Source organism: Galleria mellonella, unplaced genomic scaffold, assembly GCF_026898425.1.
Source record: "Galleria mellonella isolate WM207_F2 unplaced genomic scaffold, CSIRO_AGI_GalMel_v1 utg515, whole genome shotgun sequence".
Classification (NCBI taxonomy): Eukaryota; Metazoa; Arthropoda; class Insecta; order Lepidoptera; family Pyralidae; genus Galleria; species Galleria mellonella.
The window spans coordinates 1,617,002-1,642,975 of record NW_026442107.1 but is presented as its reverse complement, the minus strand read 5'-3'; the positions used below and the strand labels follow the sequence as shown (position 1 = coordinate 1,642,975).

General features: G+C 32.6%; 1 protein-coding gene across 1 annotated transcript; it reads right to left on the bottom strand.

Moving 5' to 3' along the window:
• Positions 1-5,399: 5,399 nt before the first annotated feature.
• On the bottom strand, positions 5,400-24,482 carry LOC113522915 (uncharacterized). The gene is made up of 24 exons (XM_052898650.1): positions 24,090-24,482; positions 23,608-23,778; positions 22,576-22,835; positions 22,281-22,453; positions 21,652-21,754; positions 21,215-21,448; positions 20,468-20,726; positions 19,763-19,932; positions 18,818-18,944; positions 16,139-16,205; positions 14,967-15,233; positions 14,404-14,467; positions 14,275-14,318; positions 14,103-14,186; positions 13,342-13,895; positions 12,904-13,270; positions 11,604-12,460; positions 11,512-11,534; positions 9,944-11,429; positions 9,722-9,862; positions 8,976-9,086; positions 7,286-7,492; positions 6,631-6,763; positions 5,400-5,683 (listed from the first exon to the last, which is right to left on the bottom strand). Exons 1-24 carry the CDS (start codon positions 24,351-24,353, stop codon positions 5,556-5,558), a joined length of 6,294 nt encoding a protein of 2,097 aa, XP_052754610.1. The 5' UTR covers positions 24,354-24,482; the 3' UTR covers positions 5,400-5,555.
• Positions 24,483-25,974: the final 1,492 nt, after the last annotated feature.

Sequence of the window (25,974 nt, the reverse complement as noted above, 5' to 3'; positions counted from 1 at the left end):
CATCGTCAAACAAATTAATACTAGTATTGTATAAAATATTTACATAGGAAATAATTTTTACTTAGTTAATAATACTAAATAAATAATTAAACATTTTTTATTGAATTTGCTGTCCTTCCCCCAAGTGCTTTATACCTACGTTATTTAAATACGATTAAACTAAAAACTATGAATTGTATGTAAACTTCGAAAATATATTTCAGCATTAAATGATTACCTTAAAATTGTTAAATCGTGTGCCGATATTGTTTAATAACGTTTTGTCGCCTGGTTTTCATTATTGTGTATCCTAATGTTTAAATAATAAGATCACAGTCATTCTTACTCGTTTAAGGTAATGTTTAAATAAAAATACTCCATTCCAATTGAGAGTATCTAAATTGTTCGTACGCGAGGAGTTTTTTTAAAAATATACCTCAAAATGTAACTTTTAGAACGTAGTGAAAAACATTGAAGCCAAAATTTCGATATTTAATAAAGTACATAATAATAATTAAATTAACGAAGCAAAATAGATACTCTCTAATAAAAACACAGTAAATTGCAATATACTCTAAACTGGCATATTGATTTTTTCATTCAATTTAAAATGTGACTTCTAAAAGTGTATGGTTTTAAGGATTATGTATGTTTGTCAGTTTTTTTTCTTTTGTATTGTCCAAACAAATGACTATAACGGGGGCGAAAAAAATTTTAACTAAATAAAAGGAAAAACAAACTACTATAAAAAACCATATGGCTTGTCGTACGAATTATAAAAGTACATTAATAATGCTAATTTGACTTTAGAGGTCAACTTTACGCGGAATGGTGTAAAAGAATTGCAGATCTACATGAAGTGGACAAGTAAAATTCAGTTGTAATTGTGTATTTCGATAATTCCGATGCAATTGTTACTGTTTTTCATTATTACATAATTAATTACATTAAAGCAATCTCCACAAGTAGGGATATTGGATAGACGTATCCTCTTTTAATTAGGAAAAAAAATGTAAATAGTTCACTAAATAATAATTTAGAATTAGTAAGTTTTTGCCAATATCTTTAAATGTGTATTATTTACTCTGGGAGTGGGAGAACTATAAGTTGGGATATACAGTGGCAATCACACTATATCATTTCGTGGTAATTGTTATATTATTAAGAAAATCTAATATTACGTAATTAGGCATAGTGGAGGTGTTATCTTTTTTTTTCTTACTTCTCATGACATATTGATTTTGGTCGTCATATTTTTTTTAAATATTATGTGTATTTTTTTGTATGTGGACTATATTTCGAATTACTTGAACAAATAATTAAGGGAAGAACCCGGTAATTATGTATAATAAGTAGCTGTATTTTTTTTTCTTTGCTTGAATTTTTAATATCAATATAAAAATATATAATCTATTACCTATCTTTGTGTAAGCAAAGATATTAAGGTTAAAATAAAATATACCGCTAAAATCCATATACAGAATGCTTTCTTGCTCGTGGCGTTTGTGATTATTATAATATTATAAAAGCTTTGACATATTAATTGTAAAAGACATTTATAATTAATTAATTATTATTTATTTTCTACACAAAACAACAAAAAAACTTTTACAAGTAAAAATTGATATGCCAGTAAAAGAGGGGCATAAATTAGCTTTAATTTTTACTAATACCTACCTACCAGGCACAAAATCTGTTACTATACGTGTACACTCAGCAACAGAATTGTATTGTGTGTTTGTCGGCAACGCAACAACCTCACAAAAGCAATATTATTGTGTCCATCATTACTTCCAAAGTAAATATTTAAATTGTACTAAAACTATATTTATTAGATAATATAAAAACGGTATTATTGATATTTAGAATAGTAGCAAACCAATTCTGCTGAGGACTGTACGTTGAGAAAACGATTATTTCACTCCGGTATGTTATAAATTAATGTCACGCCACTGTCATTGTTAGTCACATGTTAGTTGTACCTGAACTCGAATGTTGTATTGACAAAATATTGCACTTAAAATTTTATTCATTTTTTTTAACTTATAAAGCTAAATTTTTATTACCAAAATTTACAGACGCATCATTTTATCATTATGGAAAATAGAAATTTCATGTTTAGAATAAAAAGTATGTCTTATTAAAATCTTAAATTATTAAATCCAATTGCTGCAATTTTATATTATAATGTATAAAAACAATTGCCAAAATCAGTATAGTAATAGCCAATTGTTACATGATGCATTTATGTTATAAATTTAAATAAAAATATTTAGACACCGAAACAGTCTGGAAACCATTACTTACTGACTAAAATGGCTTTATTTCTTTACATTTATTAGCCACTGATAAGATTTAGTTCATTAATATGTATCGATTGGTCACAAATTATGAAAAAGAAAATTCAACTCTAAAACGTTCTAAAGTTCGGTTACATTTTCTATAACCAATTTTGATGCAACATTCGGCGTTCTGGGTGAAATCGTTCCACACCATCAGATACATTCGTCGCAAGGCATGATGTAGGTTACGTACGACACATAGTACGACAAAATTGTAAATACATAATTTTCTGTGATAACATGAGAAAAAATGAGTATATTATTATTAGAACTGTGTGATTGCATGGGGAAGCTGTTCATTTCTGTAAGACGCCGTGCATTTAGGATAAAACTGTCCGAGGCTTCGTGTGTAGATAGGTAATCACACCGTTGTTGCATAAAAACTATTTGTGATTAACAAAAATAAAAAAAATCTCGAGACATATTAAATGTTATAAAGAATTCGCACAAAAGAAAATATAATGTCGTACTAAATGAAGTTATTTCACTATTTCAATAATGATTTAGCGGGTCGGTCACTAGTCTGTGAAGTTTTTCCTAGGCACGCGGCCGTCGAGATACCTAAGTAGATCCCTTTAGTCAGATATTATTCCTCATAATACTTTGATCGTTGTTGTTCGTTGCGAGGGGCGGGAGCTGGTTGTATAGCTTTTATATTTTACCTCTGTTATAGTTATTAGTACAAATTATTCTACGCTGAGTGCGGCTCTGTGGTCTACGTGCAGTTTGACCGCGCGCAATCGCATATTACGTTAAACGTCATTCTGTTTACAGTAAACGTGAGATCATTTTTCAAAAAAATTGATATTATTAATGTTATAATTACATACAATGCTAATCTAGTCGTAATAAAAAAAAACATTGAAACATTGTTTTTTTAAATGAAAAAAAAAGTGTTCGCGAAGGAGTGTCCCACAAATGTAACTTGTTGCCCTCGTTCTGAGAGTGTTAGATTTCTTCTATTGTAGGTTTATTATTTATCAATATTGACTCATGAAAAATATTTATATTGTTATCGTATAGACGTATCGATATTTTCGTTCTGTCATTTGTAATTGGGGTGTTAGCATGGTACAAGTAAGCCGATGGACTTTCGATGACTGAGTGGTATATAGTTCAGAGTGCGTCCCGCTTTAGTGTTTGTGACTCCCTCGTAAACATTACGATGTTTCACTAACATACGTGTTTAAGACGTGTAAATATTGTAAAAAATTACGCGGTCGTTATGTAGAGGTCGCCTGTGAAAATGTCTAGTGATATGTTACTAGTTAATCTTAATGTTAGCTAGGTAATCTCGTCCCCAACTGTCCTTGAATTTAAGTTGGGTGTTTCACTGCCTTAAAGTAATAATGAGAATATTCGATGTAACAGTTAACTAATACAGATAAGTGGCGTTTCAATTGTTCTTATAAGTTGTTTATCATTCGGTAATCACTGGTCGCATCACTTGTTCCGACTACGCAAGTCGCTACGGATTATTTTGTCATATCATAATAATTATTTAGAACTAAAATCAACAAAAGTTACATACACTAACGACAGCAGCAATATGCATTGAAATTGTTAAATAATTATTAATACATAATATAATCGATGACTCTCTTATCTCATTTCCTTATTTGAAAGATAAGAGATAAGACGTACCTAGTTCGCCGCTTCGGCGTATTTAAAAAAAACGACAATTACGTTCCGTTATACGAGTTTCAAATCTAAATACAGAAGTGAGATAAGAAAGTCTGAGCCCAATATTGTCATGCCTGCCTTGTATCTGTGTAATCGCTTCACGACGATCATATTTTATATTAAAAGTTATTATTATTGTATATTTAGCATAGAAAGTTCATCGGCGTCGAGAGAGCACCATAGTATGTTTTTTGGTACGTTCCAATAACTTTACAGGATAGTGCAATCCTATTGATATTGTATTAATAAAGAACCAAACTTAAAATTAGTATTTAAGTAATTTATTATCCTAAAACTAAAAACTATACGCATGTTTTCACTATACTGGTAAAATGGTTATGTACAATACGAAAGAGCTACTGTTTTATATATGAATTCTTGCTCGCCTGTAAAATTTTGCAGAATGAATCATATTATAAGATTGTACAATATGAATAAATGCAAAAAAGACATTTCCTCGACAACGTGTGTTCATTTATGGTTTATTTTTTAGACTAAACACTAGACTCAAGTCTGATGACCTACCTGATATTCAGTACATACTTTTATTCAAATAGATTACATGACAAACAACAGATTCGAAAATCATTTTCTTATTCGGACTCATATCCGGTTTTTTTTTTTTTGTTGGATGAAAATAGATTGGTAACTCCGCTCGCGCCAACGGGATACGCCGGCGGAGCACCAGTGAAGGGTGATAGATGAGAATGAAAACAGGCCAGTCAGCCCATCATGATGAATTCATCAGGAATTAATCATGATAGTTCCCAGGGGGAACCGCGTGGAGGTCGACCTGGTTAGGTATATTGCTAGCAATGGGATTTTCAATCTCCATTACTAACAATCCCTTTCCCCCCACTCATATCCGGTTGACAAATTTATTCAATTTATTCAATACATATTTTTTAATTATTATATCAGCCGTTAGCTGTCCACTGCTGGGCATTGAAAAGGGGCTTTTGTCAGGAGTGATCACGTTTGGCGGGGAGAAGGGGGGCTGACAACTGCAGTTAGGCTTTGGTGATGTTTTCAAAGAAATGCTGGTGCCCATTCCTCGACCACAAAATTCCCTTAATCGCTTCTTATGACACTCACGGAACAAGGGGTGGTCCATTCTAAGCCGAGACCATACGGATATACCACTGAATATATAACAATAAACAAAATACGAATTCTCTAATTTAGACAGAAAATGGTAATTACGATATATTATTACTTTTTTTACTTCCAGCATGATCTAAAAATAATTCAAGGGAGAAAACTCGAAATAAAACCCTACATTTACTTATTATTTTTATAACTGATGTAATAACGTGCAAAATAAATATTCCACGCCGCCTGGCCACCGTAGTATTAACAGAATTAACATCTTCCTCTTAAATAAAAACTCATGTCCAGTAATGAAAGTATAATATCATATTAACGAAACAATATTAAAGATAAATACAATAATTTATTAGGACGTGAGAAATGTAATGTATTTACAATAACAAACATGTATGTAAACAAAAATATACACTAGAATTTTTAACCTCACAATCATGGAGCGGATCAGTTGTCCGACGAGTCCGGGACGTCAGTGTCGAACGAACTGATATCCGCTTCCACATCGCTGGCTGCTAGCAACGACACCACCGGATTCCTGCCTTCGTCTAAATTTACAGGATCGCTTGCGCGACCTAGGAAAAGTTTAACCAACATTTTATGAATGAGATATTTACCTTGTAGTGTAATGTACAACCGTAGTGGTAAATTAAAAATCTAGTAGCTCGGTTATAAATAATACTAATATAATAAACATTTTGACCAGACAAAGAAGAAATTTAATAAAAATTGAGGATAATAAAAGCAAAATAATTCAAAACAATAATTTTTACATATCCTGTCTTATGTTTATTATAACATCACATAAAAACTACTGCATTAAATTGGATGCGATTTTAACAGTTGTAGTACTAAAGATCTAATTTAAAATCCGATGTATGTTTTATATTTATATTTATGTTTTACATTTAAAAATGGTTTATTACATTTGTTTTCCTACTTTCGAAATCCAAGCATACAAATAAGTGAGCATAAAGTTATTATATATAATGAATCTTATTGAACATACACAGAATACCGTCTAGTTCCAAACTAAACAGAAATTACATTATATTTTAAATACTATGCAACTACGAGTAATACCTAGTGACTCTAATGACTTACTAGATAAGTACTTTTACAACTAGAACTTTAACAACTAGACTTCTGCATATGGCTAGCGGTGTAGCCATGTTTCGATTCCGTAAGTCATCAGTGGCAATACGCACTAGTTTTTTTTAATGGATGATAAAAGAATGATTACACCGCCTGTGCTATCGATATACACTGGCGAGGTACCAGTGAGGGATTACAGGTGAGAATGAAAAGGCAAGTCAGTAAGCCCCTCGTGATGAATATACCTTGGATTCAGCATGACGGTTTCCAGAAGAGGCGACGTGGAGGTCGGCTAACAGGGTATTTTGCTAGCAATGGGACTAGTACTCTGCATTACTAAGAATCCCTCCCCCCATTCCATACGCACTGATTAAGATCATCAAACTTTACAAGTTTTCTAAATATGAAGATTTTACTGTATGCTTACCTTCAATTATCACAAAAGAGACATCGGGCATTTCTTCTGCTGGAATCTGAACAATAGGCACCAATGAATTTTCCGTTGTACCTCGTAATAATTCCAACTGTGCAGTGAAAGCTGACGGATCTATTAGAATCACCTGTAAACAATATATTCGAACTTTTACATAATTGTAAAAAAATTATCATAAAGAAAAATAATATTACTGTTAGGAGAGAATGTGCAATTTCAATGGGCACTTATATTATGGCGGGACATCAGTGAGTGGTAATAGGTGCAGATGGAAGCAGTACAGTTGGTCCATCGCGACGATCTTTTTATATTTTTTTTTATACTGAGGTGGCAAACAAGCATACGGCCCACCTGATGGTAAGTGGTTACCGTAGTCTATGAACACCTGCAATACCAGAGGTAATACGCGTGCGTTGCCGACCCTGAAGAAACCTCTTTACCCCCCTTTTGAAGAACCCCATACTGTAGACTCTTGGGAAAACCTCGGCAGGGAACTCAATTCAACAAGAATTAATTACAATAGCTTTCAGAGAGATTCGCGTAGAGATTGTATTTGCTAGTAATAGGGCTTATAGATCCCCTAACAATCTCTTTCTCCGAACAACTGACAGATATAAAGTGATCAAAATAGCAGTAAAAGTTGAATCACCTCACTCTGCACTCCGGACGAGGTGTCAGTGGAACTGTGAGAAGTGCCCTGTTCAGAACTATCCTGCGAGAGGTCGCTGTGCATACCGTGCCCATCCCCCGCACCTGCTCCCACACCAGGCAGCGCGTTGCCGTTCGTATCGAACATTGGCTCGGGTAGAGCCAATGGCTGTTCTAGGGGAGGCTGTATTGGTTCCTCGTCGTCTACCTACAAGTATATGTTATAGTACTATAGTATAATCGTATATTGATAGATAATAAATTCAATAAAAAAATCAATTAATAATAATATTTTTGTTTATGGTACCTATTATACGATATGAACCCTAGTGTTGCAGGCGCCTATAGGCTACAGTTACCGTTTACCATCAGACGGCCAGTATGCTCGCTTGCCACCTTGGTGGTATTAAACAAAAGGCGATTCCATCCCTAAATAATATTTTTACAGACTACGAGTTATCGCAGTGCATGCCAAGTCCGGTTCACGCCCACAACCGTGGAAGTGCGTTTCTCCAGTCAGAGGCAAACAACTGCTCGGTGAGTGTCAATGATTATTTTAAATTTGTTTTAGTTCCTTTACGTCTACCTACAAGCGCAATATAAATAATAGCAGCTAGTACTACTCTATTTAGTATGATTACATCCCAGAATACGCTAACGCTTATTGTATCACTTTGGTGCCAAGTATCCGAAATATAGTAATGGAAAATGTTATTTTCCATCGGTGTAGACTGGGGCTGAATCAATCTGCTAACAACTACATAATGCATTTAAAACTTAAACTAAACAAATAAGAATTATAATTCTTTTTTTTTTTATTAAATATATAATTTTTGTCAATCAATCATCATCAAATTTGATGTTGTAGAATATGTTATGTATTAGTTATGTATTTTATTTTTTTATTTTTTTTTCAAATGTATTTTAATTGTCGAGTACCTAAATGATAAAACTGTACAAGAACCTGACTGTAAATGGCAATAAATATGAACTAACTTAATTAGCCACTCACTAACTACTACGATACAGGCCTGCGAGCCTAGTGTAGTAATCACTGTATAATAATAAATTGTGTACCCGATTTTTAGCTACAATAAAGTTATTATTATTATTATTATTATGTAGTACGCTATATTTTGCCATCATAGGGCGTACAAACATTATTATTAAATAATGTCTCTTAAATTATATTTTTTAACAACAAGTACAATAATAAATAATTGGGGGGGAAAGGGATTGTTAGTAATGGGGACTGAGAATCCCATTGCTAACAATATACCCAGCCAGGTCGACCTCCTCGCGGTTCCCCTGAAAACTAGCATGATTAATTCCAGATGAATTCGTCATGATGAGCTAACCGGCCTGTTTTCATTCTCATCGATCACCCTTCACTGGTGCGCCCCATCAGCGTATCCCGTTAGCGCGGGCGGGGTTACCATTCCATTTTCATCCAATAATAAAAAATAAATAATAAATAAATTATTTACACGAATAGATTATATTCTTACTTAGCATATAGGATACTTAGAATAGAATAGAAAACATTTATTGCCAGTAAACACACAATCACAATAGAAAATCTAGAAAATACATATAAGTGTCCCGATAAACACTACCCCCTTTCGTTATAGACATGTAAGTTATATTAAACTTCAAATCATTCATCTCCAAATAAATAAAGTGAACCATACCGATTCTTGACTAATATGGAAGAGCCAATACGGAAGGATAGTTTCATCGTCGATTATACAGGATTCGTAACTGGCAGACGATCTGCCAGATATGAATACTTCCTCTGACGCCTGTAATAGATTATGACCGATATCATTCTCTAACATTCAAATATTTTACTAAAGAAAAAAAGACGATGTATTTATCAAATATATAATAAATCTATACTAATATTATAAAGAGGCAAAGATTGTGACTTGGGATGTTCAGGTAAATCCAGTATTACTGAACCGATTTTAAAAATTCTTTCACTGTTAGAAAAGTTTAGATATTATCTCTGAGTGCTCTAAACTACTTTTTATTTTAATAAATATAAATTTTAAAATACCTAATTAATCACAATAAATTTCATTGAAGTCAACAAAAATTCTACAATATGGCGTGTATGGTCTGGACGGTTTAAGCTAAAGGAATAAAGTCTATAGTAAACTATTCATTACTTTTAGTTTTACAAAATACCCGCAGCACCATATATCTAAATTTAATATCTCAGCCAAAAAAAAAATGTTTTTATATTAAAAGTAAAATAAATTTTACAAGCCGCACATTTTAAAATTTGAGAGAATATTATTAGTGCAGTACTTTCACACACGCCAAAATACCGGCCTTACTAAAATGTATTAAACAGTTTAAAATTTGCACAAAAAAATATTGCACCCGTGTGAAACCGAAGCGGACCACTAGTTAAATATAAAAAGATACTCACAACTTGTCTCGCTACTTCCAAAGCAATACTTCCCGTTTCTGAATCAATAAAATTGACACGATCTGGCCGGTCACCAGCTACCGGTTCGGCGTTTACAGAAAATCCACTAAATGCTTGAAGAATCAGAGCTCCAGCTGGATTCTGGGAAAATACATTTTGTTTTAATCTAGCCACACATTACTTTAAACTCATTAATACTACATCGAAAAAAACATTTGCTACCTGGGTTACAAGCTGATTTTTTCTCTCAAATATATTTTGAACAGAACTTTCATTTTGATTTCGAGTATTATCGAATTCATCGGCAGCCAAAAAATATTCGGAGTTTTTTGACGCAGATGTAATAGATTTGAAAGAAAGAAAATCTAAATCTGTTAATTCCATATCAGATGCAGCTATTATTGAAGCTTCATCCAATATCGAATCAAAAGTCTGATACGTAACATTATTTAAATCACTCTGTATAGAAATATTTAGATCTTCGTTAGTAATAACAGTTTTAAAACTCGCTGGAGAGGAACTTTCAACCAAACTCGTATTATAAATATCTTCGCCTCTTAAAATTATTGCTTCGGAATCCATAGGATCATTGCACGCACTTACGTATCTGTTTTCAAAATTAAGGCTTTCTTCGATTATTCTTCTCATATCGGAGAAAATACTATTATATCTCGTTACGACTTGGCTAGGGCAATCAACCTCGTAATTTGTCCTAAAAGTTTTAACAGAAGGGCTAATGAATTTTGTATCAGAACTATCTACTGAATTTGATGTTGTCATTACATTATCAGCAATTATTTCTTCTTCTTTATTATTAGTCAATTCAGATTTTAAAGATTTTTCGGAAACAAAAGGACTTATTAATTTATTTCCAGTTCCCTCAGACTTCCTCATAGTAACATTTGGTTTTTTTGGACTTTGAGCTTTATGTTTTGATAAACTATTAACTATATTTTGTAAAGATAACTTCTCAGTCATTAGCTGCGCTCTATACACGCTTTTGTTCGTATTTTCTTTATTTATTTTTTTATAGTCAATAGAAGACTCCGGGATGTTTTCCTTATTATCAAGATCTTTATGTTCTATTTTTTTAACAGCTTTATACTTTTTCTTATACTTCTTATTTTTGAGGATGTTCATGTCCGATTCACTATTACTTAAATTGATTTTATTAGATGACACAGAATATCTTCTACTAGAAAATATATTAGGTCGGGTTGAAGCAACTCTAACAGTTGCTATGCTGCTAGGAGATGAACAAGTCGAACTATTTTGCGATTTTGGACTGTGATTTATTTTGTTTCCAGAATCTTTCATTTTGATATTTTTATTTGTAGTAGATGGAGACTCACAATCAGCATTTTTGGTATCTATTTCATTGCGAAATACAATATAATTAATGTCGTTTCTTGGCATGTCAGTAAATTTTAGCAAATCTTTGTTAATATCTTCAGTTTTTGACCGAACTAATGGTGTAACTTGTCCTACAGGTTTTTCTTTATAGTTTTTTAACACTTTATTAACAATATCTATACTTTGTTTTAAGCGGTTTGTTTCAGTAACAAGTTTATTTTGAGTAATGAAATTTCTTTTTAAATACTTTGGAATATAGATTTTCTTTTTTGTTACGTTTTCAGATTCCTTCTTGGCGCTAATTGGCGTATGTATTTTATACATAAAAGCTGATTTAACATTCTTAGAAGGACAACTAAAATAGTACGTTTCATTTATTATAATACATTTAAATTTATAATAATTATTTTAAAATATAGCAAAAAAAAACAACTTACTTGAAGGTTAGTTTCGATGGAATCTGAAAAATGCAATAAGTGTTAAAGATAGTTCTTTAAATTAATTAAAAACAAAAACCGTTTAGACATACCTTAATAACATTTTTATTATATTTCATTGTGTTATTAGACACAGGCAATTTTAATTTCCCGAGCTCTTTTTTTGGTTTCTTGCGATCTATCATACTTTTAATCACATTATCATGTATTTTTTCTTTAGAATCAGTCTTAATTTTCTTAAAAGAATTTAACGTTCCACTGACTTTTTTACCAGTGATTATATTACAAATATTTCGCTTTTTAGTTAAGACTTTTGGTCGACACCTTTGCCATTTTCCTTGATAAATAACATCTTCAGATACTTGTGTATCTCTATAACTATGAACATGAACACCACTAGTACAAAGCTTTGGCTGAACGGATCCAGTACAATATTTATGATCTGCTATAACTTTATTGCTCATAGATGATTTTATATGGATTTCACTCGTACTTTTAAAACAGCTCTTTGAACTATCAAATTTTTTGTAGAACTCGGACATTGATTCTTCTTCGTCTAATCCACTCGACATACACTTAATCAACTTTGTTCCCGTACAAAGAAAATTTTTGGTAATTATGTTATTAGTCATAGTTGCACACTCAACTTTTTCGCTAATTATCAAATCCGAATTTTTAATTTTAATGCCGATTGACTTTGTCGTTGGTGAGATAGTTCTATAATGATCATCATAATCATAAATCGAAGTTCCGCAACCGAAACTGTTCTGAGTCGGTATATTAGTAGTTGAATCATCTATTTTTATTCCCGTTGTAAATATTTTTGGAATCCTTGTACATGATGTAGTTGTAGACGACATGGAGCACACAGGTGCGGTCGTATCAGGCCCACACTGTACATCCATATTTACGTGACGAACACCTTTAGATGTACTGGGTTCGTTTATATCTACAAATATTTAAAATATGTATATTTGTGTTTAATATTTTAAATAGAGAAGAAACAATAGAATCCGAAATATAGAAATCTGCAAAAGTATTAAGATTGTGGATATATCCTAAAGATTTAACAAGCTGAAGTAATTGCGGACTGACCACACAGCTGACAGAACTAAACAAGCGACGACGAGAGGATTATCAAATAATAAAAAAAAAACAAAGTTGTCTACGTTTATACGTAAGAGGCGACTTTCTACTACGAATATACTGAGTGTTACAGGCAGTTGATAAATACTGATTTTAAACAGTAATGTAGGGGGAGATTGAAATGATAATGAGTTTTTTACTAAATAAATTTTTCAATCATACTTTTAAAATTTAGATTTTTGATAGCAATAGTATATATAAATACCATTTATAAAATCACTAAAAACAATATATAAATAACTTTACCATACAAAAATATAGTTTGCGAATTACTATTTTCCGTGAAAACTTTAGGTTTATAATATGAGTTGTCATCGTTCAGAACCTTTGCCAAATTACCGAGGACGGTATCTCGCTCCAAATTAACCAAAGCTTCGTCCGCGTCAGAGCCTATAGTCCGACGTAAGGCTATTGTCTCCTCCATATTATCCATAACTATATCTATTAGTAAACTTTCTTCTGTAGCTGATATCTTAACATTTTCACAAATAATATCGTCATTAATAATAAACGGACTAATGCTTCTATCATCTACAGTCAAATACTGAATCTCACTCATATCTTTTTCTTTAGTGCTTTCCGGGTTACAAAGTTTTACTAAACTTCCTGGAATCTAAAACAAAGTGTTGTTTGCAAAGAATTGCATGGTCATATCAAACAAATAAAGTTGCCTAAATTACTCACTGGTTTTGAAATATTAGATTGTAATTTTGAATGCTCTTTTATTTTTCTTTTAGATTTGGTTTTAAAACCACTTAAGTCTGTAGAAAATACTTCATTATTGTAACTTTTGGTCAAATTTCTATAACTAGATTTGTCTTTAGGTGCTTTCTTCGTTAGCTTCATTTTATTAGTTTTGTCTCGAATTTTGTTTTTACGTTCTTTATTTTGTTTATGTTGTTTATTGCTGACAATCCCTTTGCTACATTTTCCATTCGACTCATAACTATTTTTAAAATTATATTTCTTTTGTCTTTTATGTAGTTTCTTCACTTTGAAACGAACTGTATTGGGAAAACTGTGATCTGTATCTCCACCAGAGCTTATAACAACAACAGTATCGTGATTTGGACACGGAACTATTTCAACATCATCATCAACCCAGGCTTGTGTTCTTTGCAATTTAGTTTCTTCTTTATTAAAGGTTGCAAACAATTTATTATTAACAGACCTGTTTACTACAGATGCTATATCTACTAAAGAAGGTGAATTAATCGAGTCATCAACAAAATCAAATTCTGTAAAAATATAACTAGCATTAATGTAATAATAATATAGCGTTCATATTTAAATTCTACAATTTGTAATCTTAAATAAATATTGTTGGCAAGAGACTTAGCATGAAGATAGATTTATAATTTTATAAGTAAACTATTCATAATTAGCTAAGAATTGACTACTCTATGTTATGTATATATAATAACAAACTATTAACTCTCGGTTACCTTTTAAATATTCATTATTAGTGATACTTAAGTCGTCATTTAAATAAACATAATTGTTTACATCCTGCTCTTTACGTTTCGCTTCTGAAAAAAAAACATAACTATGATTTAGAGAAAAGAAAATATACACTCATAAAGTTGTAAGTTGAAATCCTTAAATAACAATATATACCGTTAGATTCAACTAAGTGACGGTACTTGTCCATTAATGCCTTCCTGAAATATTTAAATAATATTAATATTTTTTATTATAATATTATCCATTTTTACATATACATATTTGTTTAAATTATAATCTTACGCGGAATCGTCTTGTACAAATTTCGTTAATGTGAGCATCTTCTCAGTTTTAGTTTTCTGGTAGTCTGAAAAAATAGAATACAAACCGTGTACAAACTAGTATAGTAATGTATTATCTATTTATTTACTCATATATTTTTGTACATTCACTTTTAATATAGATATTAGATTATAACAAAAATGTACATAGGTATACTGATCCCTTAAAGGGATTTCCTCCAGTCAACCTTGAAGATCCGAAAGGATAAAGTATCTATAGGATTTGTATACAAAGTATAACATATATATATATATATGGTACTCATTCTACGACCTGATCGTACGCAGGAGAAATTTCTTTGAAACTGCTTTACTATTCTATCTATTGTAATCGTAACTAGGCGATGACAAAATAATATTTTTTTACAATTGCCTTGTCTGTTAACATTGTTGCTTCAGTGTAAAAACGTACGAAACGTAAAAAAGTGTAAAAACTACTGCACTAATAATCACACATAATAATAAATATCCATTACTTATGATACTTAGTATCATACATACGGTATTTAATATAAAAAAAAATACCGTAATCAATGGCCTTTAATGGATAATTGTCAATGAAGTGCTTCTTCCTGCGTTCTATGGCCTTTTCAGTGAGTGTAAGCAGATCCAACAGCTTGCACTGCATCCATCGAGGCGGCGGTGGTGCCTGGTGACCGCGGCTCGTGCAGAGGGCTAGCTTCATGAGCCGGCATACGACGCGATCCAGCTCGCTGGCGATATCCTCGTCAGCTGACAACATTGAGCGTAGCTTGCGCACTTTATGGTCGAGAGCACGTCGCAAGCACCAACCTAATACCATATTTTACTGATTTTTTTTTTTTACAGTAATAAACTACTAAAAAAAGAAAGACACGACCTAATATTATACACCTATAGTAGAATGAAATTGAATTCATTATCATCTTTTTATGAAAGGATTCCACTCATGGAGTAATTCTCCATAGATACAATAAAAAATATTTTACTTCCCATAGTAACTCGCATGCTGTGGAGAAATAGAAGTATGAATGATAATATATAAGCCTCGAATGTCGACGTGCACCATGTACATTACTGTATTCTAATACTTATTTTTTTACTCAATCACGCTTAAACAATGAATAGAATTAAATAAATTTTGATATTCTAATCGACGTGAAATGTCGCAGGTTATAAGTGCACCTGTCTAGCATCATAATATAGATAATACAGTCTGGATACTTCATGCCACACGCTGCAATCTTAACTTAGAAACCTTACCCCCTCTCAAATACGCGTCAACGCCCAAATTCTGAGGGCCTACCATGAAATGTTTTCCGAAATTTCGGAGCCAAACGAAACGGAAATGTAATGTTAAAATTACATAATACATGCCGTTTGGCAATATTAAAAATGTTAAAATATTATTCCTTTGTACTTTTATGATAGGATGTATATACGAACGAAATGTTAAACTCCATTTATTGGTCCGATTTTGGTATAAACAAAAACACAAAATTGAGTCCGAAATTTCGGAATTTTATTTCATGGTAGACCCGCTGTTTTCTCGCGCTAATCGTAACTACAGACGCACACATTATCCGTTATTTCTTTTGATCGCATCGTTTTCGTATTAAGCGTTCGGAGTGTGCTAGCACCGTGCGAGTACAGTCGTATGCAATTACTACCTACGAGTTCAACTTTAAAAACAATTTATATATTAGTGAAATGAAAACCATGATAATCCGCAGCTACAGTACTTCCATCGGACAACGAAGTGGAGTGTACCTCAGTAGTTCCCCACTGAAAAGAAAAGTAACAATACTCTCAAATAAAATTATGAAAAATACTCCATTTGAAATCATATCAGACATTAACTGTCCATTGCTGTAAATACGGCTCTCCTTGGGGGGATTTTACCAGTAGTTGCCACACTTGGCAGGCGGGTTGGCAACCGCAGTTAGGCTTTGATTTTTTTTATACAACTTAGAATGGCAAAAAAGCTGACGGCCCACCTGATGGAAAGTGGTAACCATCGCCTATAGACATGAGCAGTATACCATGGACATAACAGAGTATACTGTTTCGCCCATGATTCCTCCCATGCGTTGCCATTCCTGAGGACTCAGGTGTTAAACCTCTGTATCCAGTAAATTCACGCCATATCCCACCCTTCAAACCGAAACACAGCCATGCAAACACAACACAAGGTTGAAACACGAATGGAACAGAAATGTTTTAAGAGGAACGCTGCTGCCCATTCCTCGAATAATACATTCCCTTAGTCACCTCTTACGACACCCACGAGCAAGGAAGGAATGACCCATTCAATGCCGGGACCACACGACAATGAAAAATAATGTGTCCAACTAATACAACTAAGTATAACAACGAACAGTATAACGGAAGTAGGAGGAAGAGATTGTTAGTAATTCGTGCTACCAGTTCCACTGCTAACAATATACCCTCTGTCAGGTCGACCTCCAAGTAGCCCCCCCCCAAAATCATCGTGTTGAATTCCAGGTGAAATCCTTTTCACTCTCACCTATCAACCCTTGCTGACGCCCCGTTAAAGTATACCGTTACCGCAGGCGGGGTTACCATTGCATTACCCCTATCAGATCAACTTCCACGTGATTCCCCCTGAAAGCAATCATGGTTGGTTCTTGTTGAATTGTTATTTACAATGGGCCAAATGGCCTGCCTTCATCCTCATCTATTATATATCACTGGTACTCCGCCAGCGTATAACGATAGCGCAGGCGGGCTTACCATTCTATTTTCGCCCATTAAAAGAACCATTCCATTATCATCCATTAAAAATATATAACAGATATATACATTTACTCTGGAAAAAACAATGACTTCAATCATAACCATTATTAATTTAGATTTGGCTTCAAGTTCAAGGTCAAAGGTCGTAACAGACAACAAGTAATATTTAGATTGTAACTGAACAGTTACATGTTAATTACAAAAATAAAAATGTATTTGTGTACATATTCTAAATGTATAGATGTATACATAAATAAAAAGATTATATAATTTTATGTATAGATAAATAAAAAGATTTTTTTCTATATTACTTTTATTATAAAAATATAACTTGATAACAATAACTTGAGACAACTATAGCTTAAACTAATACTAATAATAAGTAATAACTATAAATATAACTTACATTTTCTAATCTGAGGCTATATTATTATCAACAGTAAAAGTTTTTGGAGATATTGTAATCAGTCTTGGTTCATAGCTGTTTTATTACTTAAGTTCTAATCTTATACGCCGCAGTAATAGACATTTTTCCGTAAGCGAGTCCCCGAATTAAATTTTCGATTTAGCCAATTTAGAAATAGAGAATAAACTTTCTTATTTGAGTCATTCAAACCGATAACAAAATTATATATTCTTAAAGGATTCTACAGACTTATGACACGTCTTTTTTTAATCTACAAAACAATTCGTAAAGCATTTACGGTCGAGAGTAACTAGCAAGAAAACAACTGTTGTTCTCTTCAAAGGTAATATTCGAATTTTATATATATCTACATATAAATTAAAATTATATATTTTTAAAACTAAACATGGGCAAAAATATATTAGTCGCAGTTAACTACAGTAAACCAGGAACAATACTCGGTAGCACCCGTTCACTAGTATGACGTTTGAGTCAGTCATCATTGTTGTTGTTGATCCTAGCTTATGTCCTTAAATAGTCTTTGTTTTTTCTTACTACTGAGTTGTTCTTGGTTGAAAACAGGCTATTCGTTAACAAAAATAGGTATAAAAATTTATTTATTGCAAAGGAGCTCGACTTTATGGTTTACATATAAAACATACTGTCTGAGGAAATAACGAAATTAATTCAGTGTATTTTAAAATTTTTCATTAAGTAAACATGTACATAATATAAATAATAAAAGCATCTTTCAAGTATATACATACCAATATTTGCGAAAATTACAGTGGATGAAACACTAAATTAGGATTTTCTATTAATTTTATATTCCGTAGTAATGACACAAACCTAGTAACTATAATTAATGCAATCATACTATTCATACATTTGTACATAATGTTTGCATACACAAAATATTGATCAAGTTTATATGGAAAACCTAACTTCAACGTGGCTTTGACTAAACTTCTATAACTTTCACAGTGATGGTGCAATTATGACTTTTTTAGACTCGTTAAATAATAGCTGTGTTAATATTCTAATTTACTGGATCGCTCCTCCCCAATTTCGTTGCATGATCTGTACATACATACATTAACTTGATTTATACAAATGGTATGAATAAGTACAAGTGTTTACTGTTTTAATAGGTGTACAATAAAAACTCGAAATCTAGTATTACACAAGCAGAAGTAGTAATACTAACTAAACAGCAAAATTATAATATTTTTACATCAGAAAAGGTGTCGTTGTCTTGCCAGTCGTCATCGTGAGTGGGTACGGAACCACTGTCGACCACAATCCGTGAGTGGATCACGGTATCTCCAACCACCTCGTAGCCGTTCCACTCCAATAAGTCTCTAAAACAGAAATTTCAACATTTTAATTACTTACCCGTAAATGAGAGCCTAGACGGTCGCGGTGTTTGAAATGTTTTCCCGAACGCTCAGGTTATAAAATGAGCTCCCAGTCGTGGTTTTTTTTTAAGAGGCTACAGCATGGAGTTTTTCAAAAAACTACTAGTAGGCGCTGCTACATTTACATCGGTGAATTATACAAAGTAAATCTTATTACAATACATATAATATGAGCCATTTAATCATCCAGAATAACAAATTTAATATATATCAGTATCAAGTACAAAATAATTAATATTTAAGATTGTAATAAAAGTTCGTAAAAATCAAATATCCCTACTGAAGATTCCCCTAAAGACTACACTATATCTTTAAAAAAGGTGTATAAATTTTATTATGGGTCGGCATGCCTAGTGTTGCAGGAGGCCATAGGCTACAGCAACCAGAAGGAGACTTTGTACAAAAGTCGATTGCTTTGGTACATCTGTCCCATTCGTGTTTCTACTGTGTAGCAGTTGTGTTTGCATGGCTGTTTCGGTTTGAAAGGTGGGATATGGCGTGAATTTACAGGGTACAGAGAAATAACATCCGAGTCCTCAGGAATGGCAACGCATGGGGGGTATCATATGCGAAACAGTATACTCTGTTACGTCCATGGTACTGCTCATGCCTGTAGGCAACGGTTACCACTTTCCATCAGGTGAGCCGTCAGCTTATTTGCCATTCTAAGTTGTATAAAAAAATAAAATAAAAAAAAAAACATTATTGGACGGACAGTAATGCTTGTTACTTTTATGATATAAAAATTATTTGACACTCACTTAACTCTATCAACATCATCTGTAATATGTTCCACGACCCTCATCAGTTGATCTATTGGTATCTCGAACTTATTAACATCAAGAGAGCACTCTTCATCATATTGTATATCAATGAGTCGGTTCATCTCTTCAGATATCAAATCTAGGATACGGCATTCTTCAGATTTATTCTGAAATAAATATCTCAGTTTTCAACCAACTTCAAAAGAAGGAGGTTCTAAATTCGGTTGTCTTTTTTATGTTTGTTACCTCATATTATGTCAGTTGTAAATCGGTTTGGATTTTTTTTATCTGAAAGGAAATACTCGCAGATTGGTTGCATAGAAATTTTATCAAAATCAGTTCAGTAACTTTTATATCAAAATTATTAGTTTTGCCATAATTGAAGTGTTTTTTTTTTTTTTTTGTGGAACACACTTATTAATTATACTCAAGACTTATCATGAAAGTTTTAAAACAGCTTTAATTCTACAGCTTTAATTCTACTAATTTACAAAAAATCTATGGAAAAAGTATAATTCAAAAACATATCCTTTGACACTTATTTTGCCACTTGTCTAGAAAAACTGGACTTTGATTCGATGTATGATTGCAAAAGTTTCAACTCTATGTAAACTTTTCAAAACTAAAAGGCGCAAGTTAAGGTATACAAATATATTTTGAAAAATATTTAAAAATTCACTTTTTAAAATAAATAGTAATTACCTCAAATGGATAGTTATATTCTCTAACTACTTTATAATATTGATTCCAATATGGTGCATTGTCACCCCAGTTAATATTACACCATGTGCCATTATGCTCCTTGTTTATGGATTCCTTATCAAAGTTCAGCATCTTTGTCAAATGCTGGATCTCATCTACCACCTGTCTCGTGTGCACAATGGAATCAAACCTGTTCTTTAACATCATATTCTGTGTAGTTTTTGAGAATTTCTTTACTTGCAAGGTTGTGCAGTTTAATCTGTAATTCATACTTTGACACTTTAATAAATACATTCTAAAACTAAGAATTATGTATTAGTAAATAAATGGTACATACTCATATTAGTAAACATATTCTATAGCAATAAAAACGTCTTCTTCTTTTCCTACATACAGATGTTTAGATTTTTTACTTATTGCAAAAAAAAAACTTTTTTAAAAAACGTTTTTCTCCGACTATACCAGTAACACAATATTTTCATGTTCTTCTCTGTGTATTTAGCACAGAAAAAGATACGGATTGCACATATCCATTTTTATAATTTTTCATAGGCGCGGTTCAAGGTTGTATCACAAGGAGCATTATAAGGTTTATCAAGAACGAACACTAATCAAGCAACACCGAAAGTTAATACGCGAGTAAAGGTGATATAAATAATTACAATACAGTATGACTCATAATAGTTATTAATTAACTAAATCTATTTTATATTAACCACTAACTACAAAGACAATAGCCAAATGGACCTGCTTGTTACATCCTCAATCACATAAACCCTATTGGCCAACTTTCTTCGGGGCACCAACACATTAAAGTACATCTCATCGTCAAACATAAGGAAATTCCTGCCCACTTCGAAGTCGAGATTACACTGTAATATCTTATCGCGGTACTCGAGTGAGGCCATAGAGAAGGATGGTGATATCAAAATAGTTATGCATGATTGCTCGGAGAATACCAGCTCAGTGATGGATTCCGAACTGGAAAGTTCCAAAAAAACATTATCATTTGTTCTATTTCACCAGTGGTTTGGTTAGTAGGTCACCCAGGCTACAAATTGAGTACTAATATGATGGATGATGGAATTAAACAAAATAATTCTAATCGTCTAACCAAAAGATTCGATACTCCATGCATAAAGAAATACTTTGAATTTTTAAGTGAACAAGGATTGTTGACTTACCTATTTGGTAAACATAGCATTTTATTTTTAGTCTGAGATTCGGGACTTCCAGGATATTCCCAAGTTCCAATCATATCACTTGCATCATTGTATTTGGGAGCATCTGTAACCAAGTTTTTTTTTAAACTCAAATTTGTACCTTGTAACTGGACTTGAATAAAGGCTTTTGAAGACGAGAGATATTACTGTTTTTTACTGCATACTTTTTTCCGCTAAAATATAACACAGAATTGCATTGCATGTCTCACATGTCAGCTAAAGGTTCCAATGATGAGTAAATTAGAAGATAAGACAAATTTATATCTTAGCTGTCCTGCCATATTTTCAGGACTAAATATTGCATGCATTGGTATCTGTCAGATTAAATTACTACCGGCAACTGGTAGAACTCCTAAACAAGTGGCAAAAGACAGATATCATATCACTATTGCATGCATGAAATACATCTAAACAACAACATCTTTCTCACATTTACTACATTATAATATTTTTTATTATGTATTCAACATAATGAGATTTTTGGTATATAAAGGCTTCACTGGTATTCAGGTAATTCTATTTAGTAGATTCTATTAATAAACTTTTAATAAAAAAAATTCAACTCTATGTATATAACATACATTACTTACTGGCAACCAAAGCCAAACTATTCAAGTTCAAATCTTGTTGTTTGTGGTACTCCTTGGAAATGAATACTGCTAGCTGGCTACAACAACCATAATGCAATGTACCAGGAGGTCCTGGGCCCACTCCCTTGCATGATACTGTATATTGTGGATAACGGGACACAATATTACTGCACCTATAAATATAAATATATATATAATAAAAAAATAAATCTATAATAATGTTTTAATACATTAATGTTCATTAAATCCTATAATATTACTGCCTGATACTAAAAATACTGATAACAATATTTACCAATCATGAAACTGCTCTCTTGACCATTCAAAGAAGTGGTCTAACCTTCGAAGACCATTTTTTTCTAAAGCCTTAAAAAGCACATTGAAGTCAGAATTGGGTGTTGTGAACACAGCAATCCAAGGTTTAATAAATCCAAACACAGTGTGTACGAGCCTTTCCAGATCATGTGGTAACATGTGTTCAATCATTTCTATAGCCACTACAGCATCACAGCCAATGAGCCTGTAATCTGGATCTGCTGCATTGCCTTGGAAGAGCTAAAATATAGATGCTGTATTATTTAACAGCAATATGTAATAATAATGTTTAAGAAATTGTCTTATAAAAATGTCTATTACAATGTGTTAATATACCTATAAGGTATAAACTATTATATTGATATAAAAAATATATTCCAGTATTATAAAGAAAAAATGAGATTTTCTAAAAGTTTGTGATGAAATTAAAAAAATTCTTACACATAGAAAACTTTATAATCAGTGAGTAACATAGGCTATATGTTATTTTAAAAAATATTTGAGATTCCTATGAAAATTAAAATAATATAACCCATAGTAAAAAAAAAATGCCTATTAAGTCTAAAAATAATGGTAATTTTCTTTCTATCTACTCATGCCAAATTATAATTAGTATTGGGGGATTGCTAGTCTATCATAATGATTAATCAAATGAGAAGACTTTGCTGCGATTTGTTCATGTTCCACTGAAGAAATTTTATCACCACATAGGAGTTAAGCAGCCACCAAATTGTACACATTGCAACAAAATAGAAGACCTTTACATTTTATATTTACTGGTAAAATGTGGTCAGAATTACAAACTGAGATAGCAAATTTTGAGAGATAAAATGATAGTGTTAATGTAATTCTTAACCAACCTAGCAATTGCAATGCCAAACACCTAAAAAAAAAAGACTGTACAAAAATAATATCAAGTAAATAGGAACATCTGTCTTACAATTGTTCTAAACAGATGCAACTACAAGTAGGTTCATCATTTAAGTAATCAGTTAGCGAGTAATATACTTACAATTACTTGTAAAGGTTTTTCTCTTTTTAGTGAATATTCATCAATAGCAAATATATCAGATGAACAGCGAAGGGGGATGCTTTCAATATCCACACCAAGTATACATTTAATACCTGGCACTTCTTTTAGGTACTTTATGAAGCTTATATCATGGTATCCAAGGTCTACAACCTATAAAGATACAACAAAAATATTCATGGAAACATGCAACAAAATGATCAACTGACTTTAAAAAGAAGGAAGTTGTCAATTCAATTGTACTTTTTCCTGTTTGCTACCTCATAACTCTGTCAATTGTAGACTGATTTAGAAAATTCTTACTAGGTAAAGGTATATATATGTCTTGTTATATAAAAACATCTTTATTATTATTAAAAATAAAAAGAGAGTTAAATAGTTATTTCTTAAGTCGTAAAAAAAAGACGTTCATAAGTAAACGTTCATAATGGACAAATTAGTGATAACATTGGGGCTTCAGTCACCTTTTCTAGTTTACCACACCAACGCTCATCCATGAGGCAATCACTAACAGCCGCATATCTTTGTGCGTAAACGGGGGGATAGAATACTACGCCTTTCTCATCATCAAACTCCGCAAATACGTGGTCCTCAAAGTCTTCATTATCACTGGTATTCTCATCGCGGTTCAATGACAAAAAGTGCTTGTAATATGGACGAAGCAAACGATTTATAGCGGTCAACAGTGATTCACGAAAGAATATCAGAGCTTGCAATGCAATAATCATGATTTACCACTGGAGATTTAAAACTTATTTTTAATTTATCTCCAAACTTTACAGGGCAATGCCATGATGTTCACATGTTTATTTTGCATATTTTTTAAACTTTTATCATTCGTCGAACTGTCAGTCATGTCAGAGCTTCATTACGCAATTATTATCCTATATCTATGGTTCTAAAACTTGAGCAGTTACATAGATAAGTAGTTGACTCATAAATATTTCTATTTGTAATCTATGGTAGCGCCAGTATTTTATGGCCATAGGTTATGATATAAATAAGCCTAATACGAACTGAATTAGGGGGGAGGGATTGTTAGTAATGGTGAGGTTAATTCTCATTGATTCAATATACCCTATCAGGTCGACCTCCATGCTGTTCCTTCTAGAAACCTTGAATTACCATGATTATCGTAAAATTTGTCACGATGGGCTAACTGACCTGTAATTTTCATTCTCATTAATTATCTCTCACTAGTACCTTGCCAGTGTATATCGATAGCGCGAGCAGGATTCTTTTCATTATCGTCCATTAAAAAAATACGAACTGAATAGATATATATATTTTATTTAGATTATTATGATTTATAATCCTTAATAATTATTATTATCTGACGCCTTAACGGCTTAATCAATTATAATAAAATTTAGTATATACTACATGGGATGGAGATTTTTTTACGAGCGAAATTTTTTTTTTTTTTTTATACAACTTAGAATGGCAAACAAGCTGAGGGCCCACCTGATGGAAAGTGGTAACCGTCGCCTATAGACATGAGCAGTACCATGGACATAACAGTACACACACATACTGTTTCGCCCATGATACCCCCCATGCGTTGCCATTCCTAAGGACTCAGATGTTATTCCTCTGTACCCAGTAAATTCACGCCATATCCCACCCTTCAAACCGAAACACAACCATGCAAACACAACTGCTTCACGGTAGAAACACGAATGGGACAGAGGTACCCAAGCAATCGACTTTTGTACAAAGTCTCCCTCTGGTAAATGGAATGGTAACCCCCCTTGAGCTAACGGGATACGCTGGCGGAGCACCTGTGAAGGTTGATAGATGAGAATGAAAACAGGCCTATTAGCCTGTCATGATGAATTCGTCAGGAATTAACCATGATAGTTTCTAGGGGGTATCGCGAGGAGGTCGACCTGATTGAGTCTATTGCTAGCAATGGGATTCTTAGTCTCCATTAGTAACAATTCTTTTTCCCCATGTGGGATGGAGTAATTCTGGCAATTTGTAGTTTAACTATGTTACAGTTCAACTTTGTGGAGAGAAAGGAATTGTTAGCGATGGGTCTAATAGCCCCATTGCTAACAATGTTACTAATCAGGTCGTCCTCCACGTGGTTTCCCCTGTAAATCATCGTGATTACTTCTCGTGGAATTCTTAACGATGGGCTAACTAACCTGCCTTCATCTTAACCTATCATCCCTCACTGGTACCCCACCAGCGTATACCATTAATGCAGGCGGGGTTACCATTTCATTATCACCCATTAAAAAGAAAGTTCAACTTTGTGAATATATTATTACATTGAAGAAGTTTTCAATTCCATACATAGTTAAGAGAAATTATGTCTAAAGATTTCATCCTTGTTCTTTGTAG